Below are 20045 nucleotides of genomic sequence, written 5' to 3'. Positions count from 1 at the left end.
ACATTTTTTAAAGATTTTATTTTTCATCTATTCATTGTCTTCCTTCTGCTTTCATCCTTAAATGCCCTTGGGATGATTTTGCTTAATTGGTTCTCTAACTAAGCTTTCTGAAAACTTGTTTTCCCCTCCACTGCTTCTCACTGATTTATGTGATGCTGTTCATTACCTTACACTATTTTCAGTAAGATTTTATAAATGAGCTTGCATTCTAAACTTATGCTGTCCTTTGCTGCCTTTTATCTCCACCTGGCAAAGAGATCAAGTGTTTATAGGCTAAAGCTGTATATATACATATAATCTTTTTGGAAAAGGTGCAGAAAATTTTTAAAAATTAACAAACCAAAGAAGTTGAAGGGGAGGAGAGGAAGAAGAATTTTACTTGACTACTTAACTAAGTGGGAGGAAAGGGGAATAAAGAATTAGAAAATTAGATAAAAGGAAGAAAGAAAAACAAATTAATAAGTTAAGAAAAACCTCCAAACTAGAAAGGAGTGAGAAACAAAAAGGGGGAAGACTTGAGGGTGAGAGGAAAAGAGCTGATAGGAATAGAGTTGCCTCAAAGTAGGTTAAGCAAAAAATAACTGAAGAGAAAAAGGTTTTCTTTACAGAGGAAGAAGAACAAAAAAAAAAATACCAATTCAGAAAAAGGAATAGTAGAGATACATGGAGGCAAATATGGACCTACCTCTCATACCTTCAAATGTGAATAGATTAAATGATCTAATAAAATGAAAGAGAGTGAAAGATTGAATAAGAAAACAAAACCTACAAACCATTGCTTACAAAAAAAAACACCTAAAAAGCAAAGGTATATCAACAAATAATGGAATAAAGATTCCTATGAATTACTGGATTAAATTGCTAGGATAAAATTTGCTATGTATCAGGAGAATTCAAAAAAGCAGGCATTGCAATCTTCCTAACAAGGCAAAAACAAAAATTCACAATATAAAAACAAATAAGGAAATTACAATGTGTTGAAAGAAACTATAGATAACAAACCATCACTATTAAACTTACGTGTTCTGATTGCATTAGCATCTAAATCCACATAGGAAAGATTAGCTGAATTACCAGAAGGCAGAACAGCAATACAATAATAATAAGGGACTCTAACTTTCCTCTCTTGGTTTTGGATGAATCTAATAGAAAGATAAATAAAAAGGAAATGTATAATTGAACAAATTACTAGGGAAACTAGAACCAAAAGACTTATGGTGTCTTAAATTTCCTTTTAAATTTTGATAGTCTATGCCCGTGCCTGTACTTTTGTCTAGTTCTACTTCTTGCTACCAACAGCTTGTTTGAATAGGTTGAATTGAGTTGCCTCTATTAAATGGCCTTTTCATTTTAGATATCTTTAGATCTATTTTGTATTTCATTGAATATCTTCTCATTTTAATTTTTTTCTAATTTTGTATTAATCCTAAACTTTGTTCTAACAAATCTAGCCAGATAGGTGTTGAAATGGATAGAATATTGGGCATGGAGTCAGAAAGACTTGACTTAAAATCTGGCCTCAGAATCACCAGCCCTCTGATACTGGGCAAATCACTTAACTTCTGTTTGTCTAAGTTTTCTCATCCATAAAATGGGGATAATAACATCACCTACTTTCCAGGGTTGTTGTGAGGATCAAATGAGATATTTGTAAAGCACAGCTCCTGGCTTTTGGTAGGTGCTCTATAAATGTTAGCAATTGTTCTTCAGTCTTGTCCTCTGAATGAAGGCACAGCCTATACCTAGAACTATACTTGATGGCATGCAGCATGGCAGACCCTGCCAGATCTTGTGCTTAACTAAAATAATATTTGAGAACCTGGAGTCAATCTCCTCCATGCCACATGGGACACCAGTGTAGGACTATGTAGAAACTGACTATGTATTTTTAAAATATTTATAACATTTAACATTGTGCTGCATTATAGTGGAATAACATGCTGGCTTAACAGTCAGAAAATCTGGATTCAAGTGCTGTCTCTGCTACTTATTGCTTATTTGACCAACCACTTCCCCTCTAGGCCTCTGTTTTCCTTATCTACAAAATGGGCGAAGGAGATAATCTTTAATGTCCCTTTCTGCTCTATATGCTATGATTCTGTTATCCAATGTAACATTTTTTTCATAATTGGTATCATGCTTTGCATAAATGTATTTATTTTTTATTAATATTTGGTTTATTTTAAAAAGTAGTTTTCTAGGACTTCAAAAATTGCCACTGTAGCAATATGTTTGCGTATGAACAATGCACTATTTATAAATTAATCTCATCTCTTCATTACAGTAGATCCAGCTAGAGCTCTTAGCAACACTTTGTTAATACTTTTTTTGTTATAGCATTTATATGAAAGTAACTAGGATTTCTTTAAATATAGTCAACAACTTCTCTCTAATTCAAACAGAAATCATTCCCTTGTTCCCTTGATAGCTAATTATTTTGATATTTTCAAATACTATTGATTGTTGAAGTGTCAGTATTCTCTCCACTGGCACAGGTTGCAGTCCTTACATGTTTTCGTTAGTTAACAGGACTGAAGATTTCAGCTGCTAGTTGCCTACATTGTGATGTTAAGCCTCTCTGAAGTACAGTTAGGTTGGTCCTTAGATGCAAGTTGTCCTGAAGCCAACTTAATCTGTCTTCTTTTTTATATTTTATTTTTTTTAATTTATGGAATAAAACAAGCATTTCCAAAACATAGTATAAAAAGGAAGATTGTACATGAAACTGCAAATCTCTTATGTACAACTTGCTATTCCTTTTAAAGATAATAGTTATCATATAAATTTCTTTTCTTTTCCTTTTTTTCTTCCCTCCCCCACCCCAGCTGTAGAGATGGTCACCATTAGACACAAATAGGTGTGTGTTGTGTGTGTGTTTGTGTGTGTGTATGTGTGTAAAATTATTCTGAATGTACTTCTATTTATCAGTTATTTCTCCAGATGCAAATAGCATCTTTCTTCATATGTCCCTTATAGTTACTTTTGGTATTTATGATAGCCAAAATGACTTATCTGCTCAGTCATTCTTAAAACAAAATTGTTGTTATTGTATATAATGTTCTCTTGGTTCTGCTTACTTCACTTTTCGTTATTTCATGCAAGTCTTTCCATGTTTTTTCTAAGATCATTGAGCTCATCATTTCTTATAGCAAAGTAGTATTTCATCACAATCATACACCACAACTTGTTCAGTCAGTCCCCAATTAATGGGAATCCCTGCAATTTCCAATTCTCTCCACCACAAAGAGAACTGCTATAAACATTTTAGAATGTATAGGTTCTTTTCCTCTTTCCCTAATCATATTTGGAAATAGACCTAGTAGTGGTATCAAAGGGTACAGGCAGTTTAATAACTCTTTGGGCATCATTCCAGATTGTTCTCCAAAATGGTTGGATGTGTCCCAATTTTTCCATATCCCCTCCAACATTTGTCAATTTCTTTTTCAATCATTTTAGTTAATCTGATAGGTTTAAAATGGTATCTCAAGGTTGTTTTTCAAATGTATTTCTTTCTAAGCTATTGATTTCTCTTATCAACATAAGCCTTATTGCATAAATTTATTAAAACAAAAAGTTAATTTCATCAAGTAAGGATTTGCTTTTTTCTTTCCTTTCCTTCCCTTCTCTTCCTTTTTTTCCTTTCTTTCCTTCCCTCCCTCCCTTTCTTCTTTTCTTCCTTCCTTTCCCTTTCTTCCTTCACTTTCTTCCTTCCTTTCCTTCCTTTTTTCTTTCCTTTCCTTTTTTCCTTTTTCTTCCTTTCTTCCTTCCTTCTTCCTTCCTTCCTTTCTTCTTCATACTCAAGATTTTATTACCTCACAGTATCTTGAGGATTCTATTAATTTTGTCACTATGCCCCTCAAATTAAAATATGGATCAAATTTCACCTGAAAGGTGGAAATAGAGGTTGCCTTTAGAACAAACAAACTTCTACATATCCATAGAAGTCTTACTGCTAAGGATAGCAAAATGCTTTGCAGCTAAAGTGTATTGAGGGAGTCAGTGCCTGCCTGCTGCAGCTTAGGACCAGACCCATGACTACCCTTTCCCTGTAACTATAGCATGAGGCCAAAGCTAATCAACTGCACATATTTTCTTGCTGATGAGCATAAACAGTAAACCATTGCTCTGGATGGGTAGAAGCTAATTTCTCATTGTTTTCCATTCACTTATATCTAAGCTTATATGCAGCTCCAGGCAGCTACTGAGCTTCCCAATTGCCTCTGAGTTTAACCTTTATGTTGCAAAATCAAAGCGTTTTTTCTCTATGGAGTGACAGACGGATGAGGCTCAAAATATAACATCAAGGGGTATTCTGTGCTGTGAAAAATTAGAGTTTGGAAAACTTTTGCTCAGGGATACATAAAGTATTAAGGAAAGCAACAGAAGTATGGTCAAAAAGATTTTGGAGTACCCGAGGAGAGAGGATAGCTACTTACAAGGGAAAACAGTCATGATTCTTTACATTTTCACTATCCTTTTCCATTAGCCCCTTCTCCCTCAGTTACTAGAGATAAGAGGTAAAGTACCTAAAATCACAAGTCAGCACCAAGGGCAAGCCTACAGATAGATTTCAGGATCTCTGAACAATCCAAGAGGACTTGGCTGTGCTCTCTAGGTCAGACTTCACAAAGATTTTTGTTTTGAGCCCTGCCACTACCTTGAATATGGGAAGTTACACTGTATTTACTTCACCTTTCTCTCCATTAGTGGCACTCCAAGAGGTTCTTAACCTTTTTTTATATCTTGGCCCCCTTTGTCAGCAGGTTGAAACCTCATGATCCCTTCTTGGAGTAACAATTTGTAAATGCACAAGATACATAATACAATATACAATATAATACAATACAATACAAGATACAATATAATTATATTAAAATACAATTAGCAAAATACATTTTAAAAGCTCCTAGACCCCTTTGAGATATCCAACCCCTCTTGCCTTCTCCACCTTTTCCCCAGGAAAAAGAAAAAGAAAAAAAAATCTTGGTCTTCTCAAAGAATAAGATTCTTTTTCACACTAAGACGCAAGTTCTTGATAAGGCTGTCCATGAAATGTACTTACATTTTGAGAGGTACAAAGCCTCAAGCCAGAATTTTGGGTTGTATGAAAAAAAAATCCTCAGGTAAAAGCAAGCCATATGGAAAAATTTTGGTGGTGGTGGTGGTGTTTTCCCCCAAGCAATGGAGCCTTCACTGAAACAGTGACTTAGGGATAGGCAAATTCAAAAGTTGATGAAAACTTCAAGGATTGCCCACTTTTAGAAAGGGTAATCAGGAGAAAGGGTTGTCAGGGTCAGCTGAAGTAGAAAAATAATGATGAAGGGGAAAATTGGTTGCCATGAAACTGGAAACAAGAAATTTACATAGTTATTAAAAGGGAGTAAAGCCTGGAAATCTATTCAGAAGCCAGGACTTTGAGAATGAAAAACGATGAGGATCACTATCACTAATTTAAACTAACTAAATCCCTTTATGACCATTTAAATGAAGTTAGTCTCAAGGCATAGTTTCAGGAGCTCAACTAAGGACAGTCTTTCCAAGGAAAGCTAGACACCTTGCAGTGATTGCACCAAACATTAATCAGAGTTTACAATGCACATACCCAATTAATCTCTAGGATGATCTGACCTTGAGGTGGTCTCTGTGGCTTGGATTGGGTTTGACACTTTCTGTTCAACCTTGGACAAATCGCTTTATCTCTGTGGGCCTTAGCTCCTCTTCTGAACAGTAAAGGGGACTGATATTTGTACTACTTTAAAGGATTGTCCTAAGAAAAGCTCTGTATAAATCTTAAAGCTCCCTATAAGTGATCATGATGAATGAGCAGAGTTATAACAACAGTGAGGTATGCTTTGGGTAACCTAAGACTAGAGAAGCAGAAAAATATGTAAAATACGTATCTACTATCCCCAGTATTCCTCATTAGGAAAAGGAGTGTAATTTTGTATGTTGGGCACGCAATTAGGTAGTTAAGTGCAATTGAGTTCAGTAGGTGAATATTATAGAAGACTGAATAGTACTAAGCACTAGCGGGGTACTAGGTTGGAATCCAAGGAAAAACATTTTAGGAGACTGTATGTGTGAGACTGGAAAAAGAAAGATTTGGAGGTGAATGAATTGAGTCGGCTGGCACAGAGCCCCAAATCATAGGAGCTGGAAGGGAGCTTAGAGAAAATTTAGTCTAAGTCCCTGCCCTCATTTGGCAGCTAAAGAAACAGGACCAGGAAGACGAAGTGGTTTGCCTCTTAGGTAATAAGTAGCAAAACCTGGATTCGAATCGTTTCTTGATTTCAAATACAAGCGTTCTAACCTCTTTGCGAAAGCAAAAGGAACAGAGGTGACTAAAGACAGGAGGCAGGGAAAATCCTAAGGAGAAGCGGTCTGAGTTTCTGCCGCCGCCCCTTGGCTGGGGACGGTAGTGCGGTCTGTGCGGAGGTCTCCCCGCAAGCCGCAAGCCCTCAGCGGACTCACTCCGCCTCCCACCGCGCTGACTCCGGCTCGGCTCGCGGCTAGCGCGCCGCTCCTCCCTCTCAAGGCCCTGGTTGGCCCCGGCGCTGCCTAGCGCAGCAGCAGCAGCAGGAGGAGCCGAGCCCGCCCAACCCCGAACAGCTCCCCCCCCCAACCCGCCCCCCCACCCCTGAAGCTGGCACTCGGGTGGCAGGAGCAGTGCGCACGGCTGCGAGCTTCCGGCCTCAGAGAGGCAAGCATAGGAGCGGTAGCAGCCTCCAGAGCAACAGCCGGCCTTGTGGCTCCAGCATACCCAGTGCGCTCGCCCTCTGCCACCCCGGCTCTTCGCAGCCTGTTCTGTCCCGGGTGGCCGGAGGCTTCCGACCCCTTGGGACCCCCACCGCCAACATCAAGAGCCCCTCAGCAAAAGATCAGAGGCTGCTGGCGCCGGCAGCTTCAGCACCCACCATGGGGAAGCCAGCGAGGAGATGGGACTGCAAGCGATTCCTTAAGAACAATTGGCTTCTGCTATCCACAGTGCTAGCTGTGGTTCTAGGTGAGGATTTGGATGGAGATGGAGACTGGGGTAGTGATGGGGTTGAGGATGGGGATGGGAGTGGAGACAGGGCAGATGAGGGACGCTCTAGGGAGCTGCACCTGAGGGGCTACTTTCTTGCCGATATGATTGCACACACACGAACACGAACATAACAGTGTGCACCCCAGGACTCGAGGTTGTGTGAAACATGTGTAGCGTGTGTATGACTGTACGTGTGGGTGGCACAGCTGTGCCTGCCCACGGACAGCCTTGAAGAATGTGTCCCCGGGTTGGGGGGAGGGAGGAATCTCTAACCTATGCACAAGATCCCAGGACTTAGAGATGGAAGGAACCCCCAGAGATCATCAAGGATGACCCCCTCATTTTTCAGACAGAGAGATGCTTCCCCGAGCCACCTCCTGGCCACATTTATCTTTTCATGCAGAAGGGAAGAATGCTTTTTCTGTGGCTCCCTATTTGATGTTCGCTGCCGGTTTACTGTTCTTACCAAGAACTGGCAATGGGTTGGGGGGAAAGGAGGGGGCAGTGCAGAGAGGAAAGGAAGGGAAAGGGGAAAGGAAATGCAGTCTAGTTCTTCCGTCTGACAGTAAAAATAATTATGCTTTTAAAAATAATATATCAGCATCTTTTCAAAGAAAAATTTCTCAATCACCATCTGGAAGGGGCTTGAAAGCAAATGAATGGTCTGTTCTACTAAGAGGCTTATTTAGGTGCTGAATGTCACAAGCTTCTGATGGGGAACTGGTTTAAGGGTATATGGGGGTGTGGGTGTATGTGTGTGTGTAACTGGTTTATGTGTGTGTGTGTGTGTGTGTGTGTGTGTATGTGTGTTGCTGACACTAAAGGGAGGGGGTGGCTGCCATAGCGATGGCAGCGAGTGCATTCATTTTCACCATGTCTGAAAATCTGCCAGTCGGATTTCTATTTGTGAGAGAGAAAGAGAGGGAGGGAGACTGTGGGGGGTCTTATAGAGAAAAGAGGTAGCAGGAAAAACCAGATCCCTCCTCCTCATCACCATCTGAGCATTATTCTTCATTGTCATTTGCTCAGAGGACACTCCACCCCTCCTAATCCAAGCTTCCTTTCACTCCATATTGTGTGTGTGTGTGTGTGTGTGTGTGTGTGTGTCTTTTTCCACGAAGTTGCATTTAAATAACATACTTCGGGCAACTTACTTGGCTAGGTGAGGTTCCAGTAATTGATCAGAAATGTAAATTAATCTCCTTTAGCTGCTTAATTTCTGCTAATGTAAACAGACACCAATCCTCCTCCCCAAATCAATAATAATTTGATTTAACAATATGTTAATACATTAAGGACCTGTGATTTCTTCTGTGTATTACCTTTACCTATACAGATCACAACCTATTGATAACTTGTAGTTTTAGAATCTTAATAATATCACATATCTATTGTTTGTTGCTATATATAAAGGTTTATAACTTATAGAACTTAAAGTCAATAATAATTGATGTTTACAAAATGTTTTAAGGCTTGCAAAGTGTTTTATGTATATTATCTCATTTGAGCCTTGTAGAAACCCTGAAAGGTACAAATTATTGGTATTATTATCGCCATTTTACAGTGAGGAAGCTCAGGGGTTAGAGGAAGATAAAGTGACTGTTGTGTTGTACAGTCGTGTCCGACTCTTCATGACCTCATTTAAAGCTTTCTTGGCAAAGATACTTGAGCGGTTTGCCATTTCCTTCTCCAGTTCATTTTACAGATGAGGAAACTGAGGCAAAAGTGACTTGCCCAGGGTCACTAGTAAGCTACTAAGTGTCTGAGGCTGGATTTGAACTCAGGAAGATGAGTCTTCCTAACTTCAGTCTGGGCACTCTATCCACTGTGCCACCTAGTTGCCCATAATCTAATTGTTCAAAGTATGGGAATCCAAGTCTTCTTGATTTCAACCCCCTCACTCTGGCCACTATAGAAGATGAACTTGAGGTTACTTTTTCTCCTCTTAACAAAATTTCTCTTCTGTGTTTTCTCCCCTCTGACAAACTTCTATAGGGTGGGGCCACCCCACTGAATCCCAATATTCTTTGTAGTAATACAGCTGCAGCCCACAGGCCCTCCAGAAGGGCCAGGATTTGGACAGCCCATCTGATCCCTGTCCACTTTTGGAGCTGGTAACGGAGGCTAGGCTTTGAAAGGTAGCAGGGACAAATGTAGGTCTCTCACTTGATTTGTCTCATACAGTGACTTCCACAACTGACTATTTTAACATCTCTGCTGGTTCCCATGGGAAGGTCTGAGGCAGAACTGCATCCCCTTATCACTGATAATAACAGCAACTTCACAATTCTAAAGGCCTTTGCATACATTTTCTCAGTGGATCCTTAGAACAACCCTGGACAGCAGGCAGCAGTATAATAGCTCATGTTGATGTAGGGAGTCAAATGCTTTCCTCAGAACAGTCCTACAAGATTGATAGTGAAAGTGTCATTCTCTTTTCACAGATAAGGAAACTGAGGTTCAGAGAGGTCGTACAGGCTGAAAACGGTATTGGAGAAATGGGATGACAGCTCAAGTCTTTTGATTCCTCTATGTTCAGGGGTCCTTCTGGAGTCCTTTACCACATCTGTACCAGAATTGCATGCCCATCAAGGGGAGAAACTAGAGTTCAAAGAATTCAAGTCATATAGGATGACAGGATTGAAGCTGCAAGGGACCTCAGGTGCCATCTAGCCCAACCACCTCATCTTACAGGTGAGGAAACTGAGGTCCTCAGAGGGTAAGGGACTTGCCTACATAGGGAGTAAGTAGCAGAAGTAATATTTGAATATTTGGAGTCTATTGACTCCAAAGCCATTGACTGTGTCCCACACCACCCAGGGCTATGAGACTAGTAAATGGCAGAGCCGAGGCAGGAGTTCAGGTCTTTCTAACTCCAAATTTTGTGTTCTTTCCAATATGACTACAATTACTAACTTGTATTCACACTGAGCTTGAAAGTTTTCTGACGGCTTTCCTCACAGTAAATCCATGTAGTAGTTGCAAACAACGGTAAGAGCTGTCTACATAGCACTTCAGAGTGATATATAGAACTTATCTCACGTGATTTCCACAATAATCCTTTGAGGTAGGTGACGTGGTTAGCCCCATTTTACAGATGAGGAAACAAGGCTTAGGGACTAGATAAATGACTTCAAGGTCACACAGCTCATAAGTATTTGAGGTGGAATTTGAACCCAGATCTTTTCTGGCTCCAGGTTCAGCATACTAGCTATACGCTAGGGTGTCACAATAGTATTATTAGCTCTATTTTACAGAAAGCTGGGCCTTTACAGAAAACTTCAAGTTGTTTGTTGCAGATCCTTCAGCCAATTAACTATCAAAGCCAATATTCAACCCCAGTTCTCCTGTCTAAGCTCCAAGTCCAATGTTCTTTCTACTACCCCATACTGCCAAGTAGATGTGGAACTTGATAGAAGACTTCAGACTACCTCAGGGTTTAAGCCACATTGGGTATTGTCCTATCTGAAAACACAGAGGTTCTAATGGCAATTCTCCATGCCCCTCCATCCCAAATCCTTACAGTTTTACATGCATTTTAACTATTTATGTTGTCCTGTCAGTACAAAATTCCTGCATCACCCCTACCAAGAAACTGATAGATTCAATTATACTAATATTTATTAAACACCTAAATTTATTTTTAAATTTATTTATAACATTCATTTATTTTTAAATTTTGAATTCCAAATTCTCTTCCTCCCCCACCTATTGAGAAGGCAAGTAATATGATATCAATTATACAGGTAGTCATGCAAAATATATTTTCATATTAATCATGTTGCAAAAAAAAAGCAAGAAAAATTAAGAAAGTTAAAAAGTATGCTTCAATCTACCCTCAGAGTTCATCAGTTCTCTCTCTGAAGGAGGGTAGCATTTTTCATCATGGGTCCTTTGGAATTGTCTTGAATCATTGTCTTGATCAGAGTTGCTAACTCTTTCACAGTTAATCATAGTGATGATATTGCTGTTAAATGTGTACAATGACCTTCCGGTTCTGCTCACTTCACTCTGCACCACTTCATATTGGTCTTCCTAGGTTTTTCTGAAACCATCCTGCCTGTCATTCCATATAGCACAATAGCATTCCATCACAATCATATACCACAACTTGTTCAGCCATTCCCCAATTGATGAATATCCCCTCAGTTTCCAGTTCTTTGCCATCACAAAAAAAGCTGCTATAAAGACTTTTTGTACAGATAGATCCTTTTACCTTCTTTAAAATCTCTTTGGGATATAAACCTAGTAGTGATATTGTTAGATCAAAGGACATACACAGCTTTCTAGCCCTTTGGGTATAGTTCCAAATTCTTGTCCAGAAATGATTGGACCAGTTCACAACTCCACCAACAGAAGCACCTAAATTTATTAACCAAAGCACTGTTCTGATGGAAGACATACAGAGTTTAGAAAAGATACAGATGCTTTTAAAGCTGGAAGGAGCTGTAAAAGTTATCTAGTCCATTTTCCATTCTTCTCATTTTCCAGATGAGGAGCTAAGACCCCAAAAGGTCGAGTGACTTATTTACCCAAGTCCATGCAGGTAGTAAAAGACAGGATGTGAACCTAGTTCCTCTGACTCCAAATCCAGGACTCTTTCCATTCTTCCATGCTATCCTTATGTTCAAAATGGGGGGGGGGGTAGTGGATATGATCTTTAGTTCAAAAAAGTGTTTTTGCAACAGACTGGATGAGAAGAAAAGAGAAGGGGAGAAACTTGACAAATGGTTCTCTTTCCTACTAAGAGATTTGAGTCAATTTTAGCCTTTTTAGGGAAGGCTGATCCCTCTCGTGCCCTCATTATTCATTAACAGACCCACGAAAAGAAAGCTTTAACCTCCTTGCAAACCACATAAAAAGCCAGATCAGAGCATGGTGGAAAGAGGACTGACTTAGAAGCGGGGAGACTGGCTTCTCATAGCACCTCAGCTACCCACTAGCCATGTGACCTTGGACAGATTACTTCACTAATTTTAGTCTCCGTTTCTCTATATCTAAAATGTGTAAAATGTAGACTAGATAGCATTTGTCTATAGGCTAAAATCCCATGGCTGTGGGATTCCTAGCTGGTAATACAGTGGAAGTCATTTAATCTAATCTCCTCATTTTAAAGTTCAGACTTTGCAGAAAACCGAGGTCTAGAGGTAAAATTACTTGTGCATGATCATACAGGCATTAAAGAAGAGAGTCAGGTTGTGAACACAGGTCTACTGACTCCAGATCTATTAAGTTTTTCAAAATACTACATTATTTTGTTCTTATTCCAAACAGGAGAGAATCTTAAGGGTGAAATGTCAATTCTCTTCTTAGAAATGTTGGGAATCCTCATATACACAATTTGGACCTGGAAGGGAACTTAGAGATCATCCAGTCCATGTGGTTCTTAACTATTTTCATAACATGGACTCTAGTGAAGCCTACAGATCCCTTCTCAGAATAATGCTATTAAATGCACAAAAATACATATAATTAGGCAGGAACCAACTTATGTAAGTCCCAAGTAAAATTCTACCTTCTACAGGAAGGCTTCCCCAATCCCTCTTAATTCCAGTGCCTGAATTGTTTGCTATTTATCGTGTATGTGGCTTGCTTTGTATATATTTGCTAGTTGTCTTCTGGTTAAACTGTAAGCTCCTTGAGGGCAGGTATTATCTTTTGCCTCTTTCTATATCTCCACTGCTTAGCACAGTATCTAGCACATAGTAGCTTCTTAATCAATGTTTACTGATTGATAATGAGTACAATATGTATATAATAAAACATAGAGTTATCAGGATTTTTTTTAAAGTTTGTGGACCCCAATCTAGGGAGCTAAGGACCCCTGATTTAGTCCAGCCTTTTATATATGAGGAAATTGGCATCTCTTCCAGGTATATCCAGAAAGGAAGATGGAAAGAAACAGATCTCTCTGCATTCAGTTAGCACATGGCTACCAAAGACACTTTCCCTCCCCCTTCCTCTTTCTCTTTTTTCCATAAAAAAAACCTTACATAATGTTGTTGCCCACCTATTCTCCTTGGTATAGCACTGTAGTCATGTTCCTTGAAGGATGTATGTTAAATGTGAGAAAGCCTATAGGCTACCTGAAGCCAAGGTGGGCTCTCCAAGACAAGGGAGAGGAGGTCTCAACAAGCATGTTGGGAGGGTGTCCTGCCCTAGCTAGATGCATTTCATGGGGAGACCTTCAGCCTGGAGCCTCTAGCTGGGCTCTGTCATCACCCCTGGATGCACTGTAGTCATTAGTTTGGGCACAGAGGAGTGATAAACAGGTAGCTTTTTTTCTTCAGGATGCTCTTGAATCCCCAAATTATAGACTTGCCTTACTGGTCCTTTGCTGTAGTGGCTGCCATCTGGGAGCCAGATCGCTATACCCTCATCCTGCCCTGCCCAGGTAGTCTTGAAAGAGCCTGGTTGGCCTTTGCTTCAAGATGTCTAAAAATGTTGAAGAGGGTTCTTGCTTAGATACAGTCTCAACTAGATCACCAGGAGAGGTTATCACTTGTCCAGAGTTACCCAGGTAAATAAATATCAGGGCCGGGATCTGAAGCCAGATTCAGTGACTCCAAATACAGGGCTCTTTCCATCACACATCACAGCTGCTACTCCCAGCTTTGTGACCATGGATAAGGCATTTAATCTCCCCAAGCCTCAGTGATTTTATCCATAAAATGGGTAAAATCATAACTTGCATTACCTACCTCACAGGGTTGTTGAAACAAGTAAAAGGAAAGATGAATATGAAGTACTTTTAAAACTGCAATACAATATCATTTATCACTATTATTATTCCTTCATTAAATCAACCAATGTTTATTAAGCATCTACTATGTACAGAGAACCATGGTAGACATTGGGAGGAGAAAAGAACTCTGAGATCTGGCCATTGTCCTTATAGAGATTGTAGCACCTTAGGAGGCTAAGATCCATATGCTTATGATTGTAAGTGTAAAATAAAATGTTGTGCATGGTCCAATGGGTAAGGGCATTTGTCTTGACTTTATTTCTTGCTATTCCCTGTAATTATTTTTTGTTTGTTTTAAGCTTCCAAATGCTTTTGAAGGATGGTTGGATATTAATTTGTTAACTCAGCTATTCAAACTGGTATTTCAGCTATCTGATGAATTAGTTTGGAAAGAATTTTAAATTGTCATTTAGTGGACTTCTTACTCTGCTTTTATGAATAAATCTGGTACCATAGGGGCATCCAGGGTGTGTGTAATACAGTGGGTTGTTTTTTGTTTGTTTGTTTTAGTAGAGATGAGTTTTATGAACTTGATTGGGTTTCTTTTCTCTTTTTCTGAAGGCTCATAAAGTACATTGATGTTTTTAGCTTCTCTAGAGAAAAGCCGTTACTTCATCCTCAGATCAAGAGCTAGAAAGGACCTTAAAGACAATAACTTTCCCTAGCTTCTCCTCTCCTATACAGTGGAACAGTGGATAGAGCTTTGGGCCTGGAGTCAGGAAGAATTTAGTTCAAATCTGGCTTCAGACATTTACTAACTGTGTGACCCTAAGCAAGTCACTTAACCTCTGTTTAGTCTCACTTTCCTCATTGTAAAACGGGGGTGATAATAATAGCACCTATCTTGCAGGGTTGTTATAAGGCTCAAATGAGATAATATTTGTCAAGCAGTTAACACAGTGCTTGGCACATAGAAGGCACTATATAAATGTTAACTATTGTTATTATCAATTTTTTGAGGTCACTTCCCTTTTGCTGCATACCTACACACAGACACACACACACACACAGAGCTAATGTTCTTATTCCAATACTATATAATGACAAGAACTCACCTTCACAATGCATGTTGAGTTTTACAGAGTACTTTTTCCCACAAGAATCATATGAGGCAGAGTGACCAAATATCATTGTACCCATTATACAGATGAGGACATGAAAGTTTTGAGCAGCAAAGTGATTTGCCTCAGTGTCCCTAAGCTAGCAAAAGTCAGAGACAGAATTTCATCTTAGTACAGTCCTCTTTCCACTATAATGTGCGGCCTTTTAATTCATAGAGAGAAGAAGATTCTTTAGCCTCAATGAACATTTTCCAGTGAACATCCTTTCTACTAGCAGACAGTATCTAACTTAAAATTGTCTATCTCATGGTATATGCAGTGTTCAGAGGGACTAGTGCCTCCAGCGGGAGGGCTGGCCAAGCCCTTTTCAGGGCTGCTCATCCACCTTTGTTGTCTGCCTTTCCCCCAACTCTCATCTGGATCCAAGAAGCTGTAGCATCTGCAGCAGCCACATCCTGGTAAAACCATCTCAGCAGATGGGCTATACCAGGTTAAGGGTAATCAACAGGCCTCAGACCCCTGGGTGAGTCAGGGGAGTGTCTTCCCCAAGCATATGATTTCCCTCAGAGGAATGGGCAGGTGAGAACAATTTGTTCCAACTGCCATGGAAGTGGCTGAAGCAGGCACTGTGGAGCCCTTAGAGCGTGGTCAGATATTGGAGATACCAAGGTCATCTACTATTTCCTGGGCCATCGCCAGTCATTCTGACTTTTGCCATGCTATTGGACTTTGATGACTCAGGAAGAAAGAATGAGGTTGATGACTCTATGCACCTCTGCCTCACTTAAGTCCAAATCACCCAGGAGTCAATATTACCCTGTGATGTCATTGATTCTCTTCAAAACGAAGGGTGAACAACAACAATCTAATGGTATATGTGTAATCTAGATTAGCCTGTTTATTTTGCTAATGGAGAAGCAATTTTACAGTATCCTGTCTGTGGTCCTTTAATGCAGAACTTCTTAAACTTATTCCACTCCCAACCCTTTTTTAGTGTTTCACTGGTGTTATGTGGCCTGAGGGCATGCTTGGTGCAAAGTGCACATGCTCTCTGTTCAGAACCAAGGCTGCAGTGAAGTTGTATGATGCAACATGGTAAGCATTGCCAGAAACACCTTGGATTCATTATGCAGTTGATTTTTAATTAATTTTGGTCATTGTGCATTCAGAAACCTTTTACTGTAGCCACATTTTTTGAGACTCCATATGGGGTTGTGACCCACAGTTTAAGAAACACTGCTTTAATGGACCATAATAACCTCTCCTAGCTTCAGTCTCTTCATCTGCAAAAATGGGCAAATACTACTTACACCTCACAAAATTGTTTTAAAGAAAATGTTTTGTAAATCTTAAATGTGAGCTATTATTATTATTATATATTACTTATGTATTTATTTTTTATTTATATTATTTATATATGTATTATATATTATATACATTTTTATATTATATTATATTATATTATATTATATTATATTATATTATATTATATTATATTATATTATATTATATTATATTATATTATATTATATTATATTATATTATATTATATTATATTATATATAAATATATATTCGTATATTATATATATTTATATATTATTATAGAAATGTGAGCTATTATTATTTTAAGGACATATTTATATAATCTCCTTCAAATAGTTATGTAAATGTGAGTTTCTGTTATTACCATAATTATAAATAGTGTTGGTTCAATGAGAGCTAATATTTCTATAGCACTTTAAAGCTTACAAAGTATTTTATCTGTTATCTCATTTGGCGAATCCCCAAACCACAAAAATAATAACAGCTAGTATTTATGTGGCTCTAAATTTAAGGTTTGCAAAGCAATTTACAAATATCATTTCATTTTATACTCACAACAACCCCGGGAAGAAGGTGCTATTATTATTACCATTTTACAGATGAGGAAACTGAGACAGGCAGAGGCTAAAGTGACTTGTCCAGGGTCGAACAGCAAATAAGTGTATGAAGCTGGATTTGAACTCAGGTCTTCCTGACTCTAGGGTGAGTGCCCTATCCCTTGTGCCACCTAGGTGCACCAACACTATGAAGTGATATTGCAGATATTATTATTGCTGTTTTACAAAAGAAGAAACACAAAATCAGAGAGTTGAAGTGATTCCCTAAGGGTCACACAGCTAGTATAAGTAGCCAGATTTGAGCCCATGTCTCTCCTGACTCCAAGTAGAACATTCTGTTGAACAATTTTATGAAGCAAGAGCACAGCTAGTGTATACTTCTTCTGGCAACCTCTTCTTCTTAAAAGGGAAGGGAATAAGTATTCATGTAGTGCCTACTATGTTCCAGCCACTGTGTGAGCATTTTTTTACATATATTATCTCAATTAATCCTTATAACCGCTTGGGAGATATGTGCTGTTACAATCTCCATTTTACAAATGAGGAAACTGAGGCAAACAAAAGTTAAGTGACTTGCCCAGGGTCACACAGCTAGTAGTGAGTGTCTGAAGTCATATTTAAACTCAGATACACCTGACTCCTGGCCTGTGTTTTCTAAAAGCAGTAATGATTTGGTTTTATTCATCGGACAAAATGTCATCTACCGTTTATAGCCATTGAGGTGCTTATCTGTACCATTATTTATTTCAACAAACCTACCTTGGAAATGAAGATCTATGATTTTATCTCCTTGCCTTGTGCAAATCTCTTATGATCAGTCTTTGTTCTTTTAAGGACACAACTGAGCTACAAGAGGGTATATGCAGATACTTTTTACTAGCTGGAAGAATTCATTCTTTAGAGCAGGAACAAGAGAAATGTTAAGATCAAAATGGCAACAAGGACTAAATATTTCTCAGAAGCAGTACCTGGTAAAGTTCAGACTATCAGATTCTCATTCTAAGATGGTAGAATCTCTTTATCAGGTACGATAGATAGCTTTTTCTGGGTGTTTACACATTGAAGTCAGTGATGGCATGAATATTTCTTGCTCTTAGGTTAAAACAAGAGGCTCTATAAACTGGTTAAGAGAAATAGTTTAACTCTATTTGTTAGAGCATGTGTGGGTCTTCCCTTCTGCTCTAGCGTTTAACGTTAAGGAAACTGGAATTTCTCCTATATCAATCAATCAATCAAAAAGCATTTATCCCACCTACCTTCCCAGCCTTATTATAAACTACTCTCCTTCAAGCATTCTGAGGTCCAGTCAAACTGACCTTTTTGCTGTTTTTCATAAGCAAGACCTCATCTCCTTTTTCCATAACCTTTGCCTAGGCTGTCCTCTGTGCCTGGAATATACTCCCTTCTTTTCTCTGCCCCTTAGAATCCTTTGGAGTTCTGCTCAGATGCCATTGTATGTTTTAGGCCTTTCCTGATCCCCAGGCTGCTGATATCTTTATCCACACTCCCCGATTGTCTTCTCTGTATTTTGTACATATTTCATTTATACTTATATATGTATGTGTTGCTTCCTGATGTACATGTTTTTTCCTCGTTGAGGGGAGGAACTATTTCATTTTTTTCTTTGTGTCAAATGAGATAACATATGTAAACTACTTAAAGTTCCATATAAATGCTAGCTGTTGTTATCATTATTATTGTTGTTGCCATATTTAGTGCTTTGACAAATGCTTGTAGCTTGATTCATTTATTGCCAAGCACTTTGACATTTGTCTTCCCTTTTCTCCCAAACTCTCTTTCCTTTCTAGATTTTCATGACTCTACTTTCTCCAGATTCTCTCCTCCATCATTTCTTCTCAGTCTCCTTTGCTGAATATTCATCCTTATCATGCTCTCTAACTGTAGGTCACCTCCAAGCCTCTGCCCTGGGCCCTCTTCTCTTCTGTCCGTGCACTCACTTTTTGACAGCATCATCATGTCTTGGTAGACTGTAAGCTCCTTGAGGTCAGACATCGGTATATTTTTTGTCTTTGTGTCCCCACTACCTGACATCACACCTAGCATACAGTGGCTGCTGTTGTGAAATTAAGCCACCTTTCTTCAGGCAAGTCTTTTTTATTAAAAGTTCAAAGTTTTTATTAAAAAGACAGTTGGTTTTTTATACTAATTGGTGGAAGTAAAATATGAATAAATATATTTAAAGATTATGCAGATTTTTAAAATCTCATAGGTGATGCTTTAAAAAAAAAAAGACAATCAGAAAAACTGTGGATAGCCTCTTGAAGTCTTTAGAAATGATTCCCAAACCTTGAAGGGTTGAAGTGTACATATATATAACATATATGAATGTATATGTTGCAAGTCAATAAGGATGTGACCTCCATAACAAGGTCATAGGGTCTGGGATCTGGCTATATTTGCCTGCAGATGACATCCCTCATCTTGCCACATAACTCATTCCTTAATTTTACAATTATCTTCCTAAGCTCTAAAGAAATCCAGGATGTTACAATAATTTATTATTAATAAACTTGCTATCATCTTAATAATTAGCTCAAGTCCTCATCCCAGTTAATTTAATAAACTGGAGAAATCTCCTTTTCCTTTAGTAATGTCTTACTTTTCTATAACTAAATATTGAAATCACTAAATCTATGTAATTTATTACAAATTAAAGCAATAATGTAGCAGAGACATATTTACAGTATTTTGACTAGGACAAATGTCACTGCTAGAGTCACCTCCAACTTTCAATATTATATGTTGATAGATGATTCTTTTCTTGCCCGAAAACACAGGCTCACACAATTCAGTTCACCCCAAATACTTATTAAAGGCTCTTCAGATTTTTCACATTTCTTCTCAAGATAATAGTTAAATTTAGTCTCTCGATAAATAAGCTAGGTTAGGCCTTTTTTTCCATTTCAAAACACACTGTACTTGTCAGCTCCTCAAGAACTTACATAGAATTCTCTTGATAAATTTCCTTCATAACATATCACTTATGACAATTCTGACAAGTAAGAAGTTTCACATCATCTTTTCCTTTCTATTGTCTTTTCCATGCATTTCTCATAAATCTTCCTGGATCACAGATAAAATACATTTTTCTTCCCCTGATCCAAAGGGAGCTGTTTCTCAATTCCTAAGCTGCTTTTCTCAACATTCCATTTGCCTTCTTTTTGGCTGCTAAAGCTGCAGTAACAATAGCAGTACTCTCTGTAAGAGGTACTTTGGAAAAAGGGGTTACATACACGTGAGCTAACAGAAAGGGGGAAAAAAACATCAGATCTGGTAGGTGTCAGGCTATCTCTTGGATCCAGATTTTTC

The 20045-nt window shown here is 38.6% G+C and overlaps 1 protein-coding gene across 1 annotated transcript in view; it reads left to right on the top strand.

Annotated features, from left to right (window-relative positions):
- The first annotated feature begins 6643 nt into the window (after positions 1–6643).
- The window catches only part of SLC1A1 (solute carrier family 1 member 1), a 112938-nt gene continuing 99536 nt past the window's right edge, over positions 6644–20045 (top strand). The window contains exon 1 of the mRNA XM_021006340.2: positions 6644–7003. Within this exon, the coding sequence (XP_020861999.1) occupies positions 6916–7003 (88 nt within the window). The 5' untranslated portion in view covers positions 6644–6915. The remainder of the gene's footprint in view (positions 7004–20045) is intronic.

This window comes from Phascolarctos cinereus, unplaced genomic scaffold (assembly GCF_003287225.1).
Source record: "Phascolarctos cinereus isolate Bilbo 61053 unplaced genomic scaffold, phaCin_HiC Scaffold_4;HRSCAF=312, whole genome shotgun sequence".
Taxonomy (NCBI): domain Eukaryota; kingdom Metazoa; phylum Chordata; class Mammalia; order Diprotodontia; family Phascolarctidae; genus Phascolarctos; species Phascolarctos cinereus.
This window is presented reverse-complemented; position numbering and strand designations above follow the sequence as displayed.